At 51.3% G+C, this 23,489-nt stretch overlaps 1 protein-coding gene across 1 annotated transcript in view; it reads right to left on the bottom strand.

Annotated features, from left to right (window-relative positions):
* TG (thyroglobulin) overlaps positions 1–23,489 on the bottom strand; it is a 236,969-nt gene that overhangs the window by 91,126 nt on the left and 122,354 nt on the right. The window contains exons 37-42 of the mRNA XM_059395530.1: positions 22,858–22,992; positions 21,012–21,176; positions 16,835–17,054; positions 15,770–15,863; positions 13,197–13,356; positions 5,664–5,866 (exon numbers count right to left, since the gene is read on the bottom strand). Of these exons, the coding sequence (XP_059251513.1) occupies positions 5,664–5,866; positions 13,197–13,356; positions 15,770–15,863; positions 16,835–17,054; positions 21,012–21,176; positions 22,858–22,992 (977 nt within the window). The remainder of the gene's footprint in view (positions 1–5,663; positions 5,867–13,196; positions 13,357–15,769; positions 15,864–16,834; positions 17,055–21,011; positions 21,177–22,857; positions 22,993–23,489) is intronic.

Raw genomic sequence — 23,489 nt, 5'->3', positions numbered from 1 at the left:
AGAGCTGATACAACAGTAAGAGGGACATTTATTGCTCAAACCCATTGACCAGAAAACAAAAAATGACGCGTGATAGCTCAGATTTCAACTCATGAAGCTCACAGAACAGGTGATTGTCGAAGCAGCAAGGAGAGAGTAAAAGATGACAAAGGTAAACACAGATGAAAGAAGAGCTTTAAAAGTAAAGCCATAAAGAAGATTCAGAAAGCAAGAACTTGGGGAAGAGTAAGATTGGTATGACGCAGAAAACCAAGAGCAGGAAGGATCAGGTCCAAGGAAAAGAAAGGCTGATGGGCTACAGGGGTGCAAATGAGAGGAACCTCTGCCTCCCTCAGTCAGCAGGGCTGGCCCCTCTTCCTCCCTCCCCTCCCCGCTGTCTGAGCTGTCCAGCCTCAGCCCTGCGCATGGGAACAAGGCCCTCAGACGGCAGAGAAACACCTAGAAAGAACCCATGCCCCCAGAGATCATGAGACACTTTGGGAAATATGATGATAAAGAGGAAAAAAAAAAAAACAAAAAAGAAAAAGAGATAAAAAGAAACATATTTATCACTGGAGTTCCTTCAGTGTTGGATCTATTTGTGAGAACGGCTGAGCATTTTTGTCCAAAGGGGATAGAAATCAGCCTGCCAACGTGTACAGATAATGAAATAACATCAGAAAAGCCCATGGAGACAACAGACCGAGTGCTGGCAGTGGTACGAAGGCTCGGAAAATCTGGAGCTAACTCTATTCCCCTATGCCAGCCCTGACCAGCTGGAAAGTTCAATAAAAATAGGACATCATTCATAATGCCAACCAAACTAGGACACAGATAGGGACTTGCCTACAGTGATGTTGCAAAATTTAGGGGGAGAGAAGTTCAAAACTCTATGAAAAGACCCAAGGAGACAAAAATCCTGCTCATGGTTATGGTATCAACTGGATTCACGGGTATGAAACTTCACATCATAAAAACACAGATTTTTTTTGAAAATCATGAAAAAATTCCACGAAGATACACTCAAATTCCCATCAGAACTATTTAAAGGCAATCGATACATGTATCTTAAAATCTAGATGAGAGCATTAGAGCCCATGAATAGCTCAGTTGATTCTGATTAAGAGAAACGGAGAAGAAAGTACTGGCACTATGAAGTTGGTGTGAAAATAGGAGAAAAGAGTTCTTGGGCCCCTCTGCTAGTTTGATGGAACTCAGCACAGACGCTGTGCCATCTTCCACACAGAGCCCTGCGAAGCATTAAGGAAAGTCTAAGATGAAAAGCTCACAGGCCCTGTCAAGCTTTCAGTCACAACAGAATTGGAATAAGATGTGCTAGAAAAACAGCCAGCATGGAAGACAAGGCAGGATTCCTAAAAATTGCTAAATAGAAGTTTTTCTACTGAAATGAGAATCATTCTGTTTGAAGAGATGGAGAAAGGCTTACAGGGTGCCATTTCAGCCAAGCCCTGAAGAACGGAGCGGCTTTCCAAGTGGAGAAGCTCGCATGCCGACCACAGCAGGGCAATGGAAGGATGTGGAAGAAGGCATGGCATTTTCTAGGAATGTTGGTACTAGGGAGCCTGGAGAGCAGGGTTCCTGCAGGAATGGAGGAAGAGAAGAGACAGGAAAATGTAGCTTGAGGCCAATTCCTGAGGCCTGGTGCTCCCTCTGAGGAATACAGAATTGAGGCAATACTGTAGGAAGGCAACGGAAACCTCTTCTGGATCCTACGAACCATACTGTGGGGGACATGACCTCCTCTGTCTTCTCTTAATACCGTCCAGGGCATCAGAGTCACAGAGTGCAGGTTTGCGACAGGTCGCCACCTCTTTCGTCTTCAACCCAGGCCCTGGGTGCAGGTACCAATTCCCCTGACCTGTTTTGCTTTGGAGCTGCCCTCGCTTGGCAAGACAAGGGGGAACCTGGATTTCTCGAGTTCCTACAGGTGCAGGACACTCCACAATTCTTACATGATGACCACTTCTTGAGCCGTTGGGAGACAGAATTAAACATACTGATTTTATCCATGAAGAATTCAAGAGTGAAGGGCTTGTCCAAGGCTGGGATCTTAAGGCAGGCTTGCCTAATCATGGGCCTGAGCTCTTTCCCTTTGGCATTAAGGCCCTGGAAGAGTCTCCAGCTTCTCTGCGGAAGCAGCTTCAAAGGGTGGGGAAAACACAGGATATGGCTTTAGGTTCTAGCCCCTAATGTGGCTCCTTCTTTACTGTGTGTTCTTTAGCAAGTCACTAGTCCTCCCTAAGCCTCAGACTTCCTGTCTTCAGATTGCAAATAATAGAAAGACCCCGTGCCAACCAATGTGAGCAATCCACAAGATAATATATTGGAAGAGCCTTGTGGCCCCAAATCATCTAAATAAAGTCATTAATTATCACAGGAGCGTGTTGTGCCTCATGTCTTGTAACAGCTCTGGCCTCAAGATTTGCAGAAAGACTTAAGATCTTATCCAAGAATATATCACCAACTCACATCCATTCCCCCAAACATCTGTTGGTAAAGAACATGTTTAAGAACTGCTAATGTATTGAAGTATTTTCGTTCTCTTGATTCCAAATACCAAATAATTTCACATGCATCCCAAAGACTGCTGGGAGCAGTTGTAAAAGCTGTTTCTAAATGACTAAAACAGATGGAGAGTTTATTTTTAAATACACTACCATTTGCTGAAACAGATTAGTTTCTGAAATTCCCCAAACACCTCAAGTCTCCAGAATTTTCAAAAAAAGCATTCTGCCTTCTGGGCTGACTGGAAGGCATTTTTGGTGTCTTCCAGGTCCCACTGAGTATCTGGTCTCGGAGAGGCCTCTGGGAAAACCCCTGCAGGAGCATTCAAAGTCGGAAAGTTCTGTTTTCAATACCAGGAATTGAAAGATGTTTGGCCTCAGACCTCCTGCCATGAAGATGGGCCCACTAAGAGGGAGAGATTGAAGAAAATCTGAATCAAAGGACAAGAAACACAAGGCAATGGTGGTAGGGAGGGAAGTGGACCAGCCTGGGGGGTCCTGGGCATTGTCCCCCATTCCTCTGCTCATTCACTGCCTGGATATTAGCTATGCAGCATCCACTCTAGGACAACTGTGTTGAGTGCTTAGGGTCCTGTGCGAGAATAAGACACAGCTGTCCCTTGTTCTCTGGGGGCTCACAGTCTTGTGCGGGAAAGACTGAGCAGTGGGAATAATTCTTTACTGGTAGGAAATCGTGATAAATGCTGTGCAGAGAAGTAGAGGCAGCACAAGCCATAAAGAAGGTCTGGTTCTGGGCTAAAAAGAGTCTGGAAGAATTCCCTGAATGACAAATAGAGAAGGCAAAGAGGAAGATAGGGTAAGAGTGTTCCCACAGAGGGAAGCAGAATAGAGCACCGGCTCTTCAAGGAACGTTGGAAAGCTCCTATGGCTCAAGGAGAGAGACGAAGTGGCAAGTGGTATTGCTTCCTGGAGGGAATGGTGACAGTATTGATCCAGCATCATATCTTCCCAAACAATGTCACTCCTATCCTCCTCATGACAATCAAGGGTTTAGATCCCAAGAAGGCTGGACAATGCTGGAATCTGTTTATCTGACCTTAGAATTGCTAGCAAGTCCATGACATTGGTTTTGATGGTGCTCTATCTTTCCTTAGTTTGGCTACTTCATAGTCTCATCATCGTTTTATCTGCTTCCAGGATTGTCCCTCTTAAAGGCATCTCCCACTTGGCTTTAAGACAAGTCTTCCTAAAGGGAAGCAAGTTTCTTACTTGCCTAAAAGCACATTGACAGCACACCGAAGTTCATCGCAGCACTAGTCACATAAGGCAGAAACAACCCCAGTGTTTATCAACAAATGAATGTATGAACAAAATGTGGTCTATGTGTACAACGGAATGTTATTCAGCCTAGAAAGGAAGGAAATTCTGATATAGGCTACAACATGGATGAGACTTTATGAAGACATTATGCTAAGTGATATAAGCCAGACACACACACACACACACACACACACACACACACTTTGTATGACTCTACTGCTGTGAGGTGCCTAGACTAGGCAAATTCACAGCGACAGAAGGTAGAATAGTGGTCATCAGGGTTTGGGAAGCAGGGAATGGAGAGTTATTTTTCAATAGTTACAGAGTTTCTGTTTGGGATGATGGAAAATTCTAAAAGTGATTAGTGGTGATGATTGTACCACACTGTAAAGGTACTTAATGCCACTAAACTGTACACTTAAATATGGTTAAAATGGGAAAGCAAACCAAACCAGACCTAACTCCCCAATGGCTCCCTTCACTGAGGATGGAAGTCAAGGTGTCCATCCAATCTGGCTGCTCCCTGCCTCCCAATCTCCATCACTGCTGACCGTGAAGATCCTGTCCCCTCGTCCCCCACATATAGGACTGGCAGATCTCAGTGAGAAGCCAAGCTGTGGCCTAGTGCTAGAACTCCTCCTTCAGTGAAATGCCTGCACAGTCTTCAACACATCACTCAGATGTATCTTCTCCTCAGAAGTGTTCCTGGACACTCCCTCTTCCCTGTGCTTAGTTGGGGGCTTCTCTATGAGCTGCCCCAAGACCCACTTTTAAATATCTGCTTTAAGTGTTTTCCCTCACCTCTCAGTAATCTGTAAGTTTCCCAAGAACTAGGACATGAATTATTCAGCGTGACATTTCCAGCGCCTACCATGGCACCTCACACAAACTGGACGTTCCACAAAATTAGCAGCTAATCAGTGATAATAACCATCAGGTCTTGTGCTGTGATCAACAGGTAACTTCTTCCATAACAGTTACTGTCATTATCAAAATCACTGTATCATCATCATCATCACCATCATCACCGTCATCTCCATCACCACCATCACCATCCAGCAGGAGCTTCAGACCATCTAGCAGAGTCATGAGTGATGATTTCTATTCTTTGCCTTCTTTCAACAGTCAATGACTGTTGGCCAAATCTTGGGAGCACCATGCCTCATCCTGTGGTTGCTGACACAGCAGCCTGCAGCTCCTTGATCAGACACGTGGACAAGCTCTGGGGTCCCTGCCACCCCTCCCCAACTTAGACAATGAGGTGGAAGCGTTCAGAGAGAGGAATGAATCACCCAATAGTGCTCCATGAAGAAATGCTGCCAGAACTGAACTGCAGCCAGGAGATGGGAGCATAGACTATTGAAGAAACCAGACAACATAAAGGAAGAGTTAGAGTTCAAACCCTGAGAAGGGCAGGGAAGCAACACCAGAAAACAGATGAGGGTTCTCTGTTTTACTTCTCTCCTGTTGTGGCAATAATGTCAGGTGTCGTTAGCATCATATTGGCTAAACTGTGCCATCATTAGCTTTTCCTCCACCAGAAAGCTCCTCATCCTACATTCCATCTCCTTGTGTTTGTCTACTGACGAGAGAGATCTTTGAGAGTTCACACCATTAAACCCTGGGAGCGATCTCCCAAAATGGAAACACTTCCCCATCTAGAATTTTCACCATTTGGGATGATGGACAGTAGTCAGAGGAGCCTCTTGGCATCCTCAAATTCCCTGACCATGGAAAGATGGCCATGAGCAAGAACACACTCAAAACAAAGGATAAAGGAAACCAAGCAATCGAAGCCAAGTGGTCTCAAGAAGTAAGTGAGGCTCCTTCACCTCAACAGTGTCCAAAACAAGTCTGAAGGTTGAACAGGTGACTCACCATCAGCACGACCCTATGGAAGAGTCTGGAATCAGTGGTCCTGGTGGTTAGAAGGTGGATGCTGGCCACGTCGGCTCCGCCACGGTCTGCTGCCAGGGTCACGCGCCGAGGATCTCCACCAAACACTCCAATGTGTGTCTGCACCCAGGTCAGAGCTGCCCACTGGTCCAGAAGTCCCCAGTTGCCACTCACCTCACCAGAACCTGCAAAAGGAAAGCCTTTTACCATCTACGATCTCACAGTCTAGGGTTTACCCACCCCAGGGCTGTCTGGGGTACCTCTAGGGGGCCTGGACTTGTGTCTATGTAGGTTGGTGGGAACAGCATGGCTTCAGAACCAGACCCCTCCAGCCTTTTCTGGGTAGGAGAGCCTGCTGCTGTCATTCCACTTCTCTGGGCCACAGCTCTCCCACCAAAGGCGAGGGCACCTCCCGGGGGGCTGCTCACATCAGAGGCAGTCTACGTTCAGACCACAACCTGGCTTGGCATGGCAGTGGGGATGCCCCGTGTGTTGACCCACCATGGTGGCTCTCCACACCTCTTCCTCCCTGACCAGGACCAGGCATGGCTGAGGCTCTCCATCTAGCTCTCACTGCCTCTTCTCCCATGACCTTCAGTAGCCTTCAGCTGAGTTACTCTATTCTTTTTCCATGCAATTCAGAAAATATTTATTGAAATCTCAGCACTATTTTTTTAATGCAGTGATTCAGATGTACACACACAATGTATATGTAATATAGCAAAAATATGCTCTTGTCAGCATTTGGGACACTTATATGCCCATGGTCTCTGGCCATCCTCTGAATCCAGCGGCCCCTCCTTGTCCATCTACATGGCTAACCACTCGGAAATACCCGGCTTGTTCTGGTTCACACTAAGACTTGCCCACTTTGCCCTAGGACACCCCAGTGGCTCCCAGGTTTTCAATCACCACCCACATGGGGTTGGCTCAGGATTATCACGGGCATGGAGCACTCCCCCAGCACCAGCCCCTCATGTCTCCAGGAGGCTACCTTGCTTAAGACATTTCAAGAGCACTGAGTCCCAAAGGGAATCAATTCCAAGTCCCCTGAGCACAGAGCCTTTGCAGAATTTCTTATGTTCTCCTTCTAATGCAGCATCACCCACCCGACCTGCTCCTACACAGTCCCAGGGTCCTCCCTGACACCTGCTGCTCTGAATCCCCGGCTCGCCTCTTCCCCGGCGGCTCGGGCTTTCTCCCCACTGAGCCCCTCAGTGCTTCTCACTGGCCTCCTGTATCCACGTGTCTCTCCCTCTGATGAATCGTCCATGCCACATCCTGAGTGGCCTTTTGTTTATTTTTTAAGTTTTAAATTTTTTAAGAGAGGGCTGAGTGGCTCTTTTATCTATTTTTTTTTTTTTAAATTTTAAGGATTTTATTTATTTGAGAAAGAGAGAGAGCACGAGAGTGAGAAACAGACTCCCTGCTGAGCAGAGAGCCCGACACAGGGCTCAATCCCAGAACCTTGAGATCATGACCTGCACTGAAGGCAGATGCTTGCTTAACCACTGAGCCCCCCAGGCGCCCCCCAAGTAGTCTTTTAAATGCATAATTTTGATCACGTCTCTCTCTCTCTCTCTCTCTCTCCCTCACACACACACACACATACACACACACACACACACACACACACCCAGTCCTATCCTATCTAAAATCTCCCCTCACATCCCTTTAGGACATGATCTCAGTTCTCCCAGGATGTTCCAGGCCTCATGGGACCGACCGGAGGCGGCTGTCTCTTGGGGTCTATTTCCTTTCGTCTCCTCCCCGTCCCTGCTCTGCAGCCGCCTGGCTTCTCATCAGTGGCTTCAACCCCTCACCCCATCCTCCTCCAGGCTTGTGCTTGGCCCATGCGACCTCCTCCGCCCAGAGCCCTCTGCTGCACCCTGGCCTTCCTCCCCTTCCTCCTCTTCCCCAGCCGTCCTTCAAGTTTTAGCTGTCGGATAGTTCAGAGGCAGCCCTCAGGTAAGGAAGGTTCTCCTTCCGGGTTATTTGTCGCGCTGGCTACCGCCTTCCTAGCTAGCCCAATGGCCTCCACTGAAACCAGGGGCACAGAGCAAGTCCTTCGTCAATGCCCAGTGAATGAACGACCGTAGTTACGATTAACAGGGCTCAGTATCCAGTGCAGAACTGTCAACGAGACTCCGTATTCCCAAACACAAGAATAGGAAAATCTTGCGTCCCAATTCCTCACGCGGGCGCTCACCAAGCTGACGAGAACGCCCACTCGGAGGCCACAACAGTACAAATTACTCTTCCAGCTGGTCTGAGAGTCTTCTCAGAATTTCTTCAAATGCATTTTGTATTCTGGGTTTCGTGAAGACATTACCACAATCCTCACTGTGGACACTTCTGGACTGCGCTTCTCTTCTGTTAGGATGAGCGCGTGGCTTCTGAGGTCTTGGGCAGGGCAGGAAAGCTGGGTGCCCTCTGGGTGGGACCCAGTCCTGCACGTCCAGGAAGTGACATCCGCAGCCTGCATTTCCGGGGACAATATAGGAGGTTTGGGGACGGCTATCCCTGCCTCTGACTTCCCATAGATCAGCTTCCCAAGTACAGTGCTGACGTTGTGGGGTCTACGGACCCCCAAGAAGTCAGAGGGGAGGGTCCTCCAAGGGCTGCTCTTCCAACAAGTCTGGATAGGGCTTGGCCTGGTGCCAGGTGTTGAATGTGGTTCCATGGAGAGCAAGACAGGTTCGGCGCTGGCCCTCGGGACACACAGCCTCAGCCATGCACAGAGGGGCAGCGAGCTAACCGCCCTCAGGCAGTCTGCTCCAACCCCTTCCTTCACTGAGGCTGACCCTTGAGACTAAACCTGACCCTTGAGAGGAAATGTTTGCTTCGGCATAAGAAGCAAATGTAATAGAAAGTCAGGACTTAGATCCTAATGCACACTCGGAACTCTCTGTCCCAACACTCAAACCAATTCAACACTTTTTGGAAAATCTATGATGTGCAAGGCATTGTGTTATTTTCATTAAAAAAAAAAAAAAAAAGTGCTCCATTTATGGAACTTTCCGTGCTCAAAAGCATTGCTAACTCCCCTGTCTGTGCCCAGAGTCAAGTCTAAATGTCTTCCCGGCTTTTGTGATCCTCTGCGAGTGGCCTCGGCCCATCCAAGCAGCTTGGGTTGCCTTCATTTTCCAACACTGGCCCTTGCCCAGCCAACACGGCCACGTTCACTTGGCCATCCTGCTGTGGCCGAGCCCCTGAGGCCTCCTCGGTGTCCTGCTGGCTCTATCTTGCCACACACGTGAGCTGTGCCGTGCCCCTGGGGGAGGACGCCGGAGTGGGGCTCCCTGCCAGCTGCACGTAGAGTCCAGTAGGGAGACAGAGGTGAGCGGGCATCCATCCCTGTCCACCTGCCCAGGCTGCCCTGCTCGGCACTCCTACCTGCACTGGCCAGAACCACCCCAGCCAGACCAGCTGCTCCCCCGTTCCCTAACTGGTTCTCGCTCACATGATGTTGCCAGCTCTCCCTTTAATGCTCCTTGGGGCCATTCTGAGGTCACAGTGGGCCTTCCCCCGGTGTCACTGATGGTCGTGGAGAATCAGGTGAGGTGGCCGAGCACCCAGGTTATGGAACCAGACCAGCTGGGAGCAGCCCCAACCCCACCACCTACCAGCCCTGCGGGGCCTTGGACACACTGCCTAGTGTGACTTGATTTCCCCTATCAGGACAATGGAAGTAATAACCCTACTTAGGTCTTCGGGTTGTTAGGATGATTGAATTGGTTAACAATTGTAAAGGAAACAGAACAGTGCCCAGCATAAAGCACTGTAGAAATTGTCTAGTTTTTCTTGAATAAAATGAAACAGATTTAGGTCCCAGCAGATTCTCCCAGATGCTCTTTGCAGAGTGTGCCTTGGCTTCTGCAGCAGAAATTGCACCTACGGGGGAGAGCCGCTGAGACAGGACTCTGTGCCCGCTCTTCCGGCTGGAGGGGAGCAGACCCTCTCTGGAGGCCCTGGGGATGATGAGGGAAGGGGCAACACTACCATGCCTGGCCTTCTGACTCCCCAGCCAAAGCACCCCTCCTCTGCCCCACAGCCTACTCGGGCCTGCAGGCTGACCCTCCCCCCGACGCCTCTGAACCTGACCGCCCCCCACTCCACCTGCCCCTGCTCCCCTCCCTGCCGTGCTTTGCCAGAGTGGGGATTGTCACTGAGCCCTGTGCCCCCCAGGGTCTGTCCCCGGGCCGGATCCAGGTTGGGGAAATGGCCTCCCCCGCCCACCACCAACCCCTTCATGAGCTTTCCAACAGCTCAGTTTACCAGGAACCAGGGCCCCCTTAAAGTACTGTTGGGTTTGGCCTCCCTCTTCTCACAGAGAACACGAGCTTGTCTTGTCAGCCACAGGCCTGGCATGAGCTTCTTTCTGTTTCTGTCCTCCCCCCGGCACTTTGAAAACTGCCTCCAGAGTTTGGAGCTCTTGGAGGACCCCGTTCATGCGGGCTACCATAGCGGATGCCACCCACGCTCATCACCAGGGAACGTGGGCAGAGACCGCTGGGCAGGACTCTCCGTCCACGCCAGGGGCTATCGCAGCCGCTGTGGTCCAGGGGCAACTCGTGCCAGCTGCTGGCTCCATGTGGGGCCGGGGCATGACCACAACCAGCCCTGCCTGGCAGGAGCCCCATCTGGGTCCATAGAGAGGAAAGGGAGCTTAACCCTTGTGAGCCCCCTGCTGGGTGCCAGGCAGGGTGCCAGCTGTCGGCCTTCCACACTTATATCTTAGCATCGTCTGAGAGATGGGCAGCGTAGGGATGGACACAGAGGGAAGGAACTGCCCAGAGCCCCTCGGGTCCACAGCTTGGCTGAACTGCCCTCAGAGCCCATGCTGCGTGGATGCCAAGCCTGTGTTCCCTGCAGGACCCTGGGCTCTGGCTGGCACTCAGAGTAGCCCCTCTCTCTCCAGACCCATGTTCGGAACGTCGGTGTCCAAGTATTTTCAATGGAAAAGGGGAAAGAGGGACGGGGCAGTACGGGAAGTCTTAGGGAGTGAAACTCTTCTGCGTGACCCATAATGGCGGGCACGTGACATTTATCGAAACCACAGAGAGGATGACACAAAGAGCAAGCCCTACTGGAAACTCTGGACCTCAGTCAATGCTAACCTACCCGTGTTGCCTCCTCGATCCTAACAGAGGTGCCCCATCAACACCCAGTGTCAGACAGTAGGGGAAACTGAGGCAGGGGGAGGCATCTATGGAACTCTTTGTACTTCCTGCTCAATTATTCTATAAACTTAAAACCACTCTACATGGTAAAATCTATTAACTATTGTTTTAATTGATAAAGAGGATGGTGGGCTCTTGTCACAAATTTACTGGGGGAGTTTGCAGACTCACACGCCCACTGTCTTCCTCTTCCAGAGCATCCTCCAGGATCACAGGCAGTCGGAAGGCCGTGTTTGCATCCTAACGTTTCAGTGTCTCAGTTTCTCTACAGATGCATCGCTCCCCCTCCTAGTGGAGCTGTAGGGAGGCTCAGCTAAGGCAGGCAAAGGTCCAGGAATGAGGGGGAAGCTAGGAAGTCTAATAAATAAAGCGAAGATAACCTGTCTGTGGCTCAATGGGCATAAAAGACACATCCTGCTCTCTACACAGAAGAACAGAGAATCCAAAGGCCCTTTCTAAACCTCCGAGGGAGCAAGCCACAAGATGTTTCTCCTTGCTCTTTGACCAATAGGATTTAACACCCCAAGTGCACTCCCAACTGGGGCATGGAGTTCCTCGACCTCCCAGAGCCTCGCTGAGTCACCTGCCACATGGCCACTCGGTACTGGCCCCACAGAGCTGCCGTGAGAGTGAAAGAAGGCGGTCCAGGAGAGACGTCTGGTAGAGGCAGGCACTGCTGAGTGTAACATTCCTCCCCTCTCGCTGACCGTTCTGCTTTAAGCACAATGAACAGGAAGCGCTCCAGGTCAGGAATGAGCAGGGCATTCCAGAAGGTATTCTAGAAACTTCCTTTGCCTCCCCTGACACTGACTCCACCAGCAGCAGGAATGAGTTTCCCTTCCTAGAAGCACACAAATTCTCAATGAGATTACATGCCCCTCAGGCATGGGTAACATGGGAATTCGCTCCCCTCTGTCCAGAAAGGCTCGAAGACAAGGCATCAGCCACATTGTAGAACGTTCCACCTGACCACGTCCAAGACCACGTTCAAGATGTCTGAATTTCACCTGCCTCTTCAGAGATGGGAGCTACGGACTTCTCAAATCATCATCAGTCCCACGTTCACAAAAAGGCAGAGTTTTTGTTGCTCTGGCAGCTGACCCCGGTCCTTCTGAAGGAAAATCTTCTGAAATGTGTGCACCATCCGCATTTCCCTCATTGGCATCTGGTCGTATTTTGCCTGAAGTTGGTTCCCGCTTCATGGTTGTCCTGCAGGCCTAGAATCTTCTTCCTGGCACTCAAGGGCTCACGCTACGTGTGCACCCAGCCCTCATTCCCCAGCACTCTGGAATTTCTACCCACTCACCCACACTCTAGATGAGTCCATTATTCTCACCATGCCACCTTCCACCTGTCCATCCTGACTTAGCATGTAAGGCGTTTGGGTCTTAAATGAGATCCTTCGAGAAGAGAGATGAAGTTCAGTGCCTATCTGGAGGTTCCCACTGTAGCATCTAAAGCCCTTTCTCAGGTACAGCCTCCCTACGGCCTCATGGAACTGTGGATGTTGGGTAAGATTGTCCCCATTTTACAGAGGAGAAGGCTGAGACTCAGAAATGAAGGGTTTTAGCCCAGGTCCCACAGATATTGAATGGCAGAGGTGGCCTTTGGTTCTCCAGATTCCCAGACCTGCGGGTCTACCCCCAGCCGTGGCTGTCTGACAAGTGTCCCACCACTGGGAGGGGCTGGACATGGAGGAAAAGACGGACAGGGGAGCTGTCCGGGCCCCGATTCTGCCCCGGGTGCTGGTGAGGAGGGTGCATGGAAGCAAGGAGACAAACAGTTCTGCGACTGGATGGGGACAGGCTGATGTTCGCAAGCGAGGCTGGCATTAAAGAGGAAACGGGAAACATCACGGAGGCAGCCCTTACGTGGAGTCAAATGGTGCCCCTGTGGGCCCAGCACTATAATCCATACTACGGTTCCCTAAGGGCCAGTCAGCCCCGGTGGTGAAAGCTGGCTCTGATCTTTCCTGACTGTTGATGCTAGCAAGTGTCTAACCTTCTGGGGCCTCAAAACACACACGCGCGCACACACACACACACACATACACACTCCACCACCACCACCACAAGATACAACACATAATGTAGTCGGAACAGCTCCGGCACATAGTAAGATCAACCAATGGCAACAATTACTCTCCGGTATGGGTGTCAGCATCGCTGGAAGGTCTCATGGGCGTGTGGGACAGTCTACTGAGTGCTCAGCTCAGCTAGAGGAGGGCCAAGGGGTCCTGAAGGGATGGGGCTTTGGGAAGAAGGGGTTGACCACACGTAGAGTGGCCCTCAGCTCAGGGGGTCAGCAATCCCCAACCACGCAAGCAACTTACCGGAACTCAGGAAGCCGAAGACACCCACTCGGTAGCCAGCCGTGACAACGATGAGGTTGCCGATAGCAGCCAGGAAGGAGCCGTCGAGGGCCAGCTGCTCTTCAGTCCCCCTCCCCTCCACAGTGTTGTGGAAGAAGACCAGCACGGAGGCATTGGGGGCCTGTGGGGAGTGGAGAGATGTGAGGCTACAGGTTGACCCATTCTCACCCACCAGAGCTCAGTGAGGGCACCTTTCCCAAGAAGGTGCCAGATTCCGAGCCTACCCACAACTCTTCCTGTCAACTCCGCCACATGGGTACACTTAGTCCTATGTTACAGGTTGAACTGTGTCCCCCTCAAGTTCACAGCTGAATTCCTGACTCTACGAAATCAGAGTGTGACTGAATTTGGGAGAGCATCCTATACGAGGTGCTAAGCTAGTGGACCCTAACCCAATATGGCTATATCCTCAGAAGAAGGGGGAATTTGGATGGAGACACACACAGAAGGGATACCATGTAGACACAGAGGGAGGACGAGACAACCATCCCTGGGCCACAAAGAGCGGCCTCAGAAGGAACCAGTCCCGCCTACCCCTGGATCTTAGACCTCCAGCCTTCAGAATGTTGAAAAAATAATCTTTCTGTTGTTTTGCCACCCGGTCTGTGGAACCCTATCAGAGCAGCCCTAGCACGCTAGTAAGCCTGATGTCACAGAGAAGGAAGCTGAGGGTCATGAAGTAAATACTTTGCTCACATTGCAAAGCGAGCAGAAGGGACAGCCCCTGCAGACCGGGAGCCCATCACCTGGAGCTAGACAGTCTTGCCACATCCCAGGTCCACTCCGTAGGCAGATACTCTAAGGACTACAAGCACTTCCATTCTACAGGTGTGAATACCGAGGCTCACGGTTGTGAAATGACTTTTAAAAGCACGTACAGAAAGGAAGGGGCCGACCCAGAATTCCAGGCTCAGCCCCCCTCCCAGCACACTCTCCTGGGCCCTCCCATCTGTGACACCACGTCCCTTAGGTGAGTGATGAGTAGCTCTCTATCGCCGGGACAGGTTTCAGGCAGGGTGGCCAAACTGAAAGGACTCACCACGGAGGACCCAGACAGTCTTCCAGAATAAAGTCGGGGCCAGGCCTGGGGTGCTGGAAGACTGCATAGCTCCAGGCAGTGGGCTGCAGGTCTGCCGTCACTTGCAGGTGGAGTGACCCTCATCCCTTTACATGTGGTCTCTGTCCCACTCAGTTATCTCCAATGTCCCCATCAGCCACCTAGTGACTCATCAGTCTCCATACAGTGTTTTTCCTTAATTCCTGTAAGAACTGTATGAGCCAGAGGCTCCTTCTCTCCCCCTTTCAGAACCAGTACCCGGAGCACACGGAACACAATTAGCTTCTCTACACCAGTGAGGCAGGGGTCAGCGGCACCTTAGCTGGGGGCCACACCTCAATCTGGCATCGCAGGTATGGGGAGACCAGAGCTGGGCAGAGGGGACCCACTGTCTCCCTTGCTCTGGGTTCTCTGCTCATTGTAGCACCATCTACGAGAAACTTCACCTGTGGGGGCCTCATGACAAAGCTCACTCAGACCAGCTTGCAAAGGGAGGCGGCCTCTCGTGGCTAGTGGGCCAGGGGACCACGAAGCTGTGGCACGGTCTGGGGCATCATAGTATCTATCCGCACTGGGGTGGCGTCCCCAGAAACTGATGTTTTCTAAAACTCATCCGTTATTGCTTTCATGCCCCCGGACCCTTCCCCCCAAACAGGAAACTCAAACGTGGAGCTTCAGGCTCGTGGCCACTACTTAGGCCGGTCCAGGCTCTAAATCGGGGCATCACCCTGTCCGGGTCACAGCTCCAAACCTCACCCTCTGGAACTGCCCCCCAAATAGGAGTCCAAGCAGAAGCACCCCCAGGGGTCACTCCTAGGGTCTCTCAAGGACAGCGGTTGATTTGTCTCCTCACCGGCAGACGAGCCCCAGTCAGGCTCCATCCTCCCCAGCTGTGGGTCTCTCCCCTCTCAGAGACGCCGCATCGCTGACCCTCATCCACTTGTCTGGCTCACACCTCTCGCCCCTCACCCCGGTCAGGTGGCGCCCCTGACCACCACCCGACACCTCCCGTCACTGTGTCCCTTCCTCTATTTCTCCTCAGAGTCTCATCCACACCATGGTTGTTCAACAATCATTTGCGTATTGGTTTCTGCCCTGCCCACCACAGTGTAACTCCTGAGGGCAGCCACTCTGTTTGTCATTTCTCTGTCTCACCCCCACCCCCAGAGCAGTGCCCCCCAACACAGACCCTCATGAAGATTTCTTGGAGAACTGAACCAGGACAATCGTGCCCCATTTGCCATGGGGGTGGCCTGAGGATGGGGGAGGGTCAGGTGAGGCCCTGTGGTTCCAGAAGGACCCTCTACTTCCTCTGCTTCCTCCTGACCACACAGGCTTTCAGGAAGCCAAGAACCGGCGAGGACAGCACAGGGAGCACAGAGCCTGGAGGGGGTGAATGATCCCGGCAGCTCTGGGGACAGGGGGGAGTCTAACAGGGCAGTTTTCAGGGTAGACAGTCAAGGGTTTCCGAACTCACCACGTTCTGAGGGACAAACATGTTAAGATACAGGCAGTCTTCGCTGACTCTGGCAGCCGCGGGCGCTTGGGTTCCTGGCTGCCAGCAGCTGGCCCTGGGGAGGCAGATTGTATGACTTCCAGGTGAACAACCAAAGATACACGCCTCGTCTTCCCCTCTCGCCTGCCGCCCCAGCCCTTACAAAGGCCCAATGGCCATGGCCGACCAGCTCTGCAGGATTAGGCGGCTTCGGGAAATGGGGAAAGGGGGTGGCAAGCACAGGGAAGAAACGGCAGGATGCCCACCTCTCCCTCCACCGAGGCCCATGGAGGACACCTCCAGGGACAAGCTGCCAGCTCAGAGAAAGGATGCCCGAGATAGGGACAAGGAACGTGGCTATCGCTCGGGACTTAGGCCCTTCCTTGCTGCACGTGTGCAGACCTGTCACTGGATGTGGGGTCTGAGCTGTTTTCTGCATCAGGACGGGGCCCGAGTGTTCCAGGCTGAGCGTCCCCAAGCATGAGAGCTGAGACCGCATCCGGGACATGGCCACCGGCAGCCCGATGGGACCCGCCCAAGAGGTGATTTCCCGTGTCCCCCAGCCTCGTTTGCAGTGGACCCTGAGAAGGCAAGCTCTCCACCTACTCTCCAGCCAAAGCTTCCCCCGTCATGTGGGTCCACCCTGACATGGGGAAGCACTCTGATTAGTGCACGCTTATTCCTTTTGTGTCTCCATGGTGGAGACTTACTACCATGGCTTTCCACACTTTTCCGCCACCGCCCAAGTTCAAGCCCTCAATGCCTTCATGCTGAGGAGGGCAGAGCCTCAGCAGCCTGGGTCCCTGCACCACTGCAGAGAGCAGAACACGCCACCCCCACCCCCATCACCAAATGCACTTTGCAGGAACAAGAGAATGGTATTTGGAGGGTTTATCTTTAAGAGCCCTTAATGCCCCTTGATTAGTATGCTGACCGTTCCCATACACCCCTCAAGCACGGCTGTGCCCCCAAGTCTCAGTCTGATGCATTCAAACAGGAAGGGAGTTCCCTGGGCATTCACCGAGCTGCATTCCACGAGGTCCTCACCGTGACTGGGTGGCATCCCAGGACCCTGTCCAGTTCAAGGGCTCTGGGGCCTGGAAGCGGCTCTCTGCCAGGGGCGGGGCGGCATACGGAACTCCCAGGAACTGGTCCACTTGCTTCCATGAGCTGCCCACCTGGATGGCCCGTGACCTGCCCAGCAGCTGGCCGTGGGGGGCGATGGTCACAGAAGGTGCCAGTGTCTCAAAACCCAGCAGAGGGGAGTCTGTGGGGCAAGAGATAGCGGGGGAAGAGATGACCATGGGTGCTTTATTCAAACAAAAGCACTGCTTATCACACTTAAAAAAATGTCGGTAGTTCATTCAACCCCAGAAGCCAGAGTCTAGCCAGGTTAGTTTTCAATGTGAAAAAAAAAAAAAAAACTTAATAGCAAATACAGCTGATGTTTACCAGGCACTGAACATGTGTAGAGCATGGCAAGGGTCCCTTCTCTACATGTGTTGCCTCGCTGATTCTTCCCACCCAGAGGCCAGGCTGAGCCTAAACCCAGGCCCTTAACCCCTAACTCAGCATGTGGAGGCCAGAAGTGGGTGGACATTTAGAAGTATTGGGATTTTTAAAAGAACAGAGAGACACAGGAAGTGCGAGGCTCAGCCAATCCCCCAAAGCGGTCTGGAGTCAGGCGCCACCCTCAAACATATCAGTGACCGGGTACAAACCACACATACTAACAGGGATACATAAAGAATACGATATCTTCAGTCATTTGAGGTCAAATGTTGCCACCAAATAAGTTTGCAGTAAACTCACCAAAAAAAAATTTTTTTTCTACCTTTGAGGAGGTTGGGAATTCAGAATTGCAGAGGAGGAACCCTGGGCCCTTATTTGCATTTCGCTGATAAGAAAACAGAGGTAGGGGCCAGGGGTGGGGAGCTGCCAGGATTCCAAGGTGTAGGATTCAAAGGGTTTCTGGACCCCGACAGCGACCAGGCTAGACCAGGGCTGTTCACACGGGTCAAGGGCCAGCTCAGGGCCCCTTTCCAGGGCCCTGCCCCAGCCCCCTGCCCGCAACGCCCCCCTCCCCACCTCCAGGCCCCCAGATTCCATCCAGCCTGCCAGGGGAAAGCTAGTGCCACCTGCCAGCCTGCACTCGCAGCTCCGCCCCCCAAGCCTTCCCCCAGCCTTGTAATGCTAATCACGGCCCTCCTAGCAGCCTCTCTCTGCACTGGTTCTTATCTCCTCTTGCACAGTTTCTCCCTTCAGTGATTGAGTCAATCAACTTTTGTTGGGACCCTGACTCCGTGCCAAATACCGTTTTCAGGGACTTGGAACAGGCCGGCCTCTGACTCCCCAGCGGGCTCAGGGCCTGGCCCAAAGGGAGGACTGAATGCTGGGGCAGAGATGCTCTCTCTCTCTCTTCCAGGCTCCTCGCCGCCCCCTCTGCCTGTTTGTGTGAGAGAGAGAGTGGGAGAGAAGGGGGAATTGCTTATTCTTTCCCGCAAGTGTGTTTGGTTTGCTGGGCTCTGCTACTGGCCATGAACTTCCCCGCTTGTCTGCAGCTCCGTCGACACCCTCCTCCATCTGTGAGGACAAGGGAGGGGTAGGGGAGAGGAGGCAGACAGACAGGCAGACGTCTACCCATTCCTCAAGCTGCGTGCCAGGCGGTGGCTCAGCTGGAGGGGATTTCATCCCAGGGCACATGTGATAACTTCCAGGGACCGTCTGGTCATCACCAGCGTCTGTGAGAGATGCTCGGTTCTGACATCTAGTGAGTTAAGGCCCAGGATGCTGCTAAGCACCCTGCAGTAAATAGGGCGGCCCCCACAGCACAGAACCATCTGGCCTGGGCTCTCAGCGGGGTGAAGCCTGAGAACCCCTGGGGCGGTGTGTGACTCCCTGTGTGACTCCCGGGCCACCGAGGAGCATGGTGGGGAGGAACTGAAGAGTGCAGAGTCCCACTAGGAAGCAGACCTGTGTTTCAGGTCATACGCACCAGCTATTACAGGGAAACTTCCTAGTTCTTCTGATGCTCACTTTCCCCCTGTGGAGCCGGAATGACACCAGGATGTTGGGGATAAGCGCAGGGAGCCTGTGGTGCTCTGAGCCCAGTGCCTGCCAGGGGCAGGGGCTCCATGCAGGAGTGAGGGAAGGGACTGGAGGGAGGAACAGTAGAGAGGAAAGAGAGAAAGAGAAAGAGAGAAAGAAAGAATGAACGAGCAAGGAAGGAAGGAGAGAGAGAGAGAGAGCGAAGATTGGAAACAGAGATGAAATTCTCTCTGTTGCAAAAACCCTGAGGGCTAGTGTAAACCCAGCATGGAAAGAAAGAGTTGCACATTGTAATCTACGCTCAGTCACAAGTCACGGCTGGTCTCAGCCCACAGCTCCTTCTCACAAGTTTTCCGGCTTCACTGTCAATCACAGGACCTCAGGCCAATAGTCAGGCCTGCGGCTGCCAACACAGCAAAACCTTCAGACTCTGTCCCCCTGCTCCACAGGAAAACAGCCACATTTCATGAACGTGGCACCCTCTGAAGGAGGGAGCAAAGACACAAAATACAAAAGCTAAAGAACTTCGAGGGAGTGCAAGCCTGCTTTCCCAAGGACAGTGGCATTCAGCCCTCCCTCCAGAGGCTGCCTGGTGAATCCCAGACTGAATGAGATCCAACATGGGAAAAATGTTAGATGTGCAGCTCTCTCTTCTGAACTGTTTTCCAGAAACTGATGGATTCATTCTAGAACAGCCCTATATTGAGGCCACAGGACTCTTAAGTGAAGAAAAGTATCCAGAGCTATATGTGGGCACAAAGTGCAGACAATGTCTGTGTATATACACACAGGCTCTCCTCTTCAGCTCGAGATGAGCTTTTAACCTTGAACTTGAGTTACACAGAATTAACAGAGAAACAGTCTAATCTGTTTTATGGAACCTAAACCCCAAAGCGAGGCCTCTCCCCGCAGCAGGATTTCCATGCAGATTAGCTACGCTGTGAGTGAAATACACTAGCGGAAGCTGACTCGACGGAACGCTGTGAGTGTCTAGGTAGACGAGATCTGAGACTGTAGGCCCGTGACCACAGCATACAGGAACCCAAGCACCCCCAGGCCTGGGAAGCACTCTCATGGTCCAAAGGCTGAGGTGGAGGAGAGGCCAGAAGAGGATACCACTGGATCGAGACAGGCCTGGGGACCGCCAGGGCTCTAAGGCTGGATGAGATCAAATCCAGCTGCTGCCTGGTTTTGTAAATAAAGTTTTATTGGAACACAACCACACCCACTGATCTTCGTATTTTCTGTGGCTGCTTTCTTGCTTAAGTGGCAGAGTCGAGTGGTTATAACAGATGCCTTGAGCCTAAAATATTTATCTGGCCCTTTTCAGAGAAAGTTAGCCAACCTCTGCTCTAGAAGATCAGATGGCAGAAATAGGCAAAGTTTTAAAAAGTCATTAACTTCATCCCATGAGCATGTTTAATGGGGGGTGGGATTTGCCCCAGACTCCAGCTCCCATGTCTCCCATTACACAGGTCTTACCTACCGCACTTAGTGATGGATTTCTAGGATTTCTTAGAGTTCTATGTTTTCTCCCCTTGCTGGCTTCTTCCCTGTATCCCTAGCACCTAACACAACATCTGACATGTAACACCCTACTGAATGCTTTCAAATGAAACTGAGCCACAAGCAGCAGCCCTCTCCAGACCCTGATAGGGTTGTTAGATGATGTGGTTTTGTGTGAGCAGATTGTATCTAGAGATAGGAGACCTGGCTCCAAGCGCCCATTCTTGTCATCGCTAGATGGGCAAAATCAGAGAAGTAGCTTCTCCGGGCCAGTCCCTTGATCTCTAAGATGGGGATAAACCCCTTATCGTGCCACCTCATGGGATTGGTGTGAGGACCAATTGAGATAAAGCATGTGACAGAATGTTCTAAACTATAAAATGGTGACCAAAAATAGTCTATTTATTTATTTTACTAAGAATTCAAAGGCCAAATGGCTTCCATAACTCCAGTAAATGAATAAAGGTGGCCAGAGAAGCTCTAGCTTAGAAGCAGGGTTTTCACCTTCCTTCAGTTCCTTCCAAATGAATGCCACCTGGTCCAAGATAACTTCGGCCAATTTTTTCTAGAGAACCTCAAAAGCCATTGCCCACAAGTTACCATGCTCTTGGACAGTCCCTTCCAGCTATTACACCCAGGAAGAGCTGCAAAGGCACAGGCTGGGACTCACTCAGCTTCCGGTAGATGTGGGTGGCCTCCTCACGGAGCAGAAGTCGGCAGTTCTGGGCCTGCAGGCTGTGTGTGCAGATCTGGGCGTCAGGATAGAATACACACCTCACAGCACCAGGTCGGGTCTGCAGAGTGGTGACGAGGCAGGCTGGGTGACGGGAACATTCTACAGAATAAGAGGAGAGTGAGGTTTGGGCTTCAGAGATGACATCTCAGCCATGCATCAATCCCATCATGCATCGTCTATTCATCCATCAGTCCATCCACCCATCTAGTCGTGCATCCGCCAATCTATCATCATGTATCTGTGCATCCATCCACCCAATTATGTCCTCCCCTCTATCCACCATGCATCCATCCATCCGTGTTTCCAACCATCTACTTAACCAACCATCCATCCATCCATGATCCACCCATACATCCATGCACCCATGTATCCACCCGTGCATCCATCCATCCATGTCTCCATCCACCTAGTTAACCATCCATCCATCCATCCATCTGTTTATCCATCCGTATATCCATGCACCCATCTATCCAGCCATGCATCCATCTATCCAACAATGTGTCCATCTTTCCATCCACGCATTCATCTATCCATGCATGCACCCATCCATCCATGCAATCACTTATTTATTCACTGGAGTACCTTCTATACATTCCTGGCACTGTACCGGGGACTAGGACTATAATTGTCATTGGGGGAAACCTAACTCTCCCATGAATCTATTTTCCACACAAAAATCAGGTTTTTGATGGTTTACTTAATTCACAAATATGCTCTTACCATTCCTTTGTTTGAAGCAACTCGATGGCTCCTCATTAGCCTTAGATTAAGTCATACCAGACAAGGCTCTCCATGCTCCAGCCCTTGCCTTCTTCTTCAGCTTCATCTCCCTTTCCAGTTCCCCTCATACCCACTATTTCCCACCAGGGATTATGTCCTTTCCCATGTGTACCAGATCCTGCACTAGATAATTTATTCATGGCATTCAGGATTTTCAGACCTAGGAACTGCTGTGAAGCTGATGTTGACTCATTCACTTAGGCAAGCTGTGAACTGTGTAAAAGACTTATTCATAGCTCTTTCTGTGTTTTTGAAACATCCAAAGTTGTGCAGTGCATAACCTGTACATCCATATATGACCTTTCTGTTAGATGTGCATATTGCTGTGTAACTTTGTAGGTGAGGTGATTCATGGAATCAAAGAATTAGAAGAGTATGAATGTTATCCAATCTCAGGCTCTTGTTGAAATTAAAATCTTTGTAGAACATCTATATCAAGTTATTATTTAACTTTTGTTTAAATACTAGTGACCGGAAAACTCCTAAAAGAAGTATACATTTGTCAACAGCTTTGTAATAAACAAAGCTTCTTTATATTGCCCTGAGAAAGACTCTTGAAATTTGAGTTTTACCCTTAGGTCTTAGCTTTGCCTCAAGAGCCTGGCCAGGACAACTATACTTCTTCCTTGCCATGATGGCCCACCTATAATCAGAGGACAGTTGTCACCACTTCTGCTCATCTCCTCTGTCTCAGACTAGCCCCCTAGATCCTTCCTGACAACTGTCTTCTGACTTGGCTCAACGCTGCTCCCTTTCTGGCCGGCTTTTCCCCTTGGAAACCTTGACTGTGGGCTGCCCCTGCAGGGGGATGAGCAGACGGCAGAGGAAGGCCCACCCGGGGTCTTGTCCCCAGGTTCATCCCTTCCTTCCCTGGGACTCCAGGTCATCTTGGAGTCTCCCATGGGTTTCTGAGATCAGGAGCATGAGCAGCCCTCTGTGAGACTCCATCGCAATCAGCCACCTGCCTGAGGGTGAGCAAGCCGTGGGACACTCCTCTTACCCAACAAACAGACGTCTCTGGCATCAGAGAAGTTGCTGGTGGTGGCAACGCTGATGTGGGCAACATCAAAGGTCCTGATGGATGGGTCAAGAACTGCTGCGGAGGGGGCCAGGGAATGCCATGAGCCCAGAGCGACTAGGAGAGAGAGCAGGGGACGTCAGTCACACATGGCTTTTGGCAGCCCCAGGCCATCCTTCTTGTGGCCATTCCTTGATCCATACCCCCATTCTACAGTGATTTTTTTTTTAAGATTTTATTTATTTATTTGACAGAGATAAATCACAAGTAGACAGAGAGGCAGGCAGAGAGAGAGAGAGGGAAGCAGGCTCCCTGCTGAGCAGAGAGCCCGATGCGGGCCTCGATCCCAGGACCCTGAGATCATGACCTGAGCTGAAGGCAGCGGCTTAACCCACTGAGCCACCCAGGCGCCCTACAGTGATTTATTAAGAGTATTTTATGAGCCACGATCTGTGATCAAGCCTATGAATACAAAGGTTAAAAAAAAAAAAAAAAGCATAGCTGATGAAGCTAAGTGACGGTGATGATTGCAGATGTATCTGTGTTGTCGTGTGGTGCTGCATGTGGGGCTTCCCAGACACCGTGTCATCAAATTGTCCCCCAGCCTTCAGAGG

The sequence above is a fragment of the Mustela nigripes genome, chromosome 3 (genome assembly GCF_022355385.1).
Source record: "Mustela nigripes isolate SB6536 chromosome 3, MUSNIG.SB6536, whole genome shotgun sequence".
Classification (NCBI taxonomy): Eukaryota; Metazoa; Chordata; class Mammalia; order Carnivora; family Mustelidae; genus Mustela; species Mustela nigripes.
The sequence above is the reverse complement of the archived record's forward strand: the minus strand, read 5'-3'. Positions and strand labels throughout refer to the sequence as shown.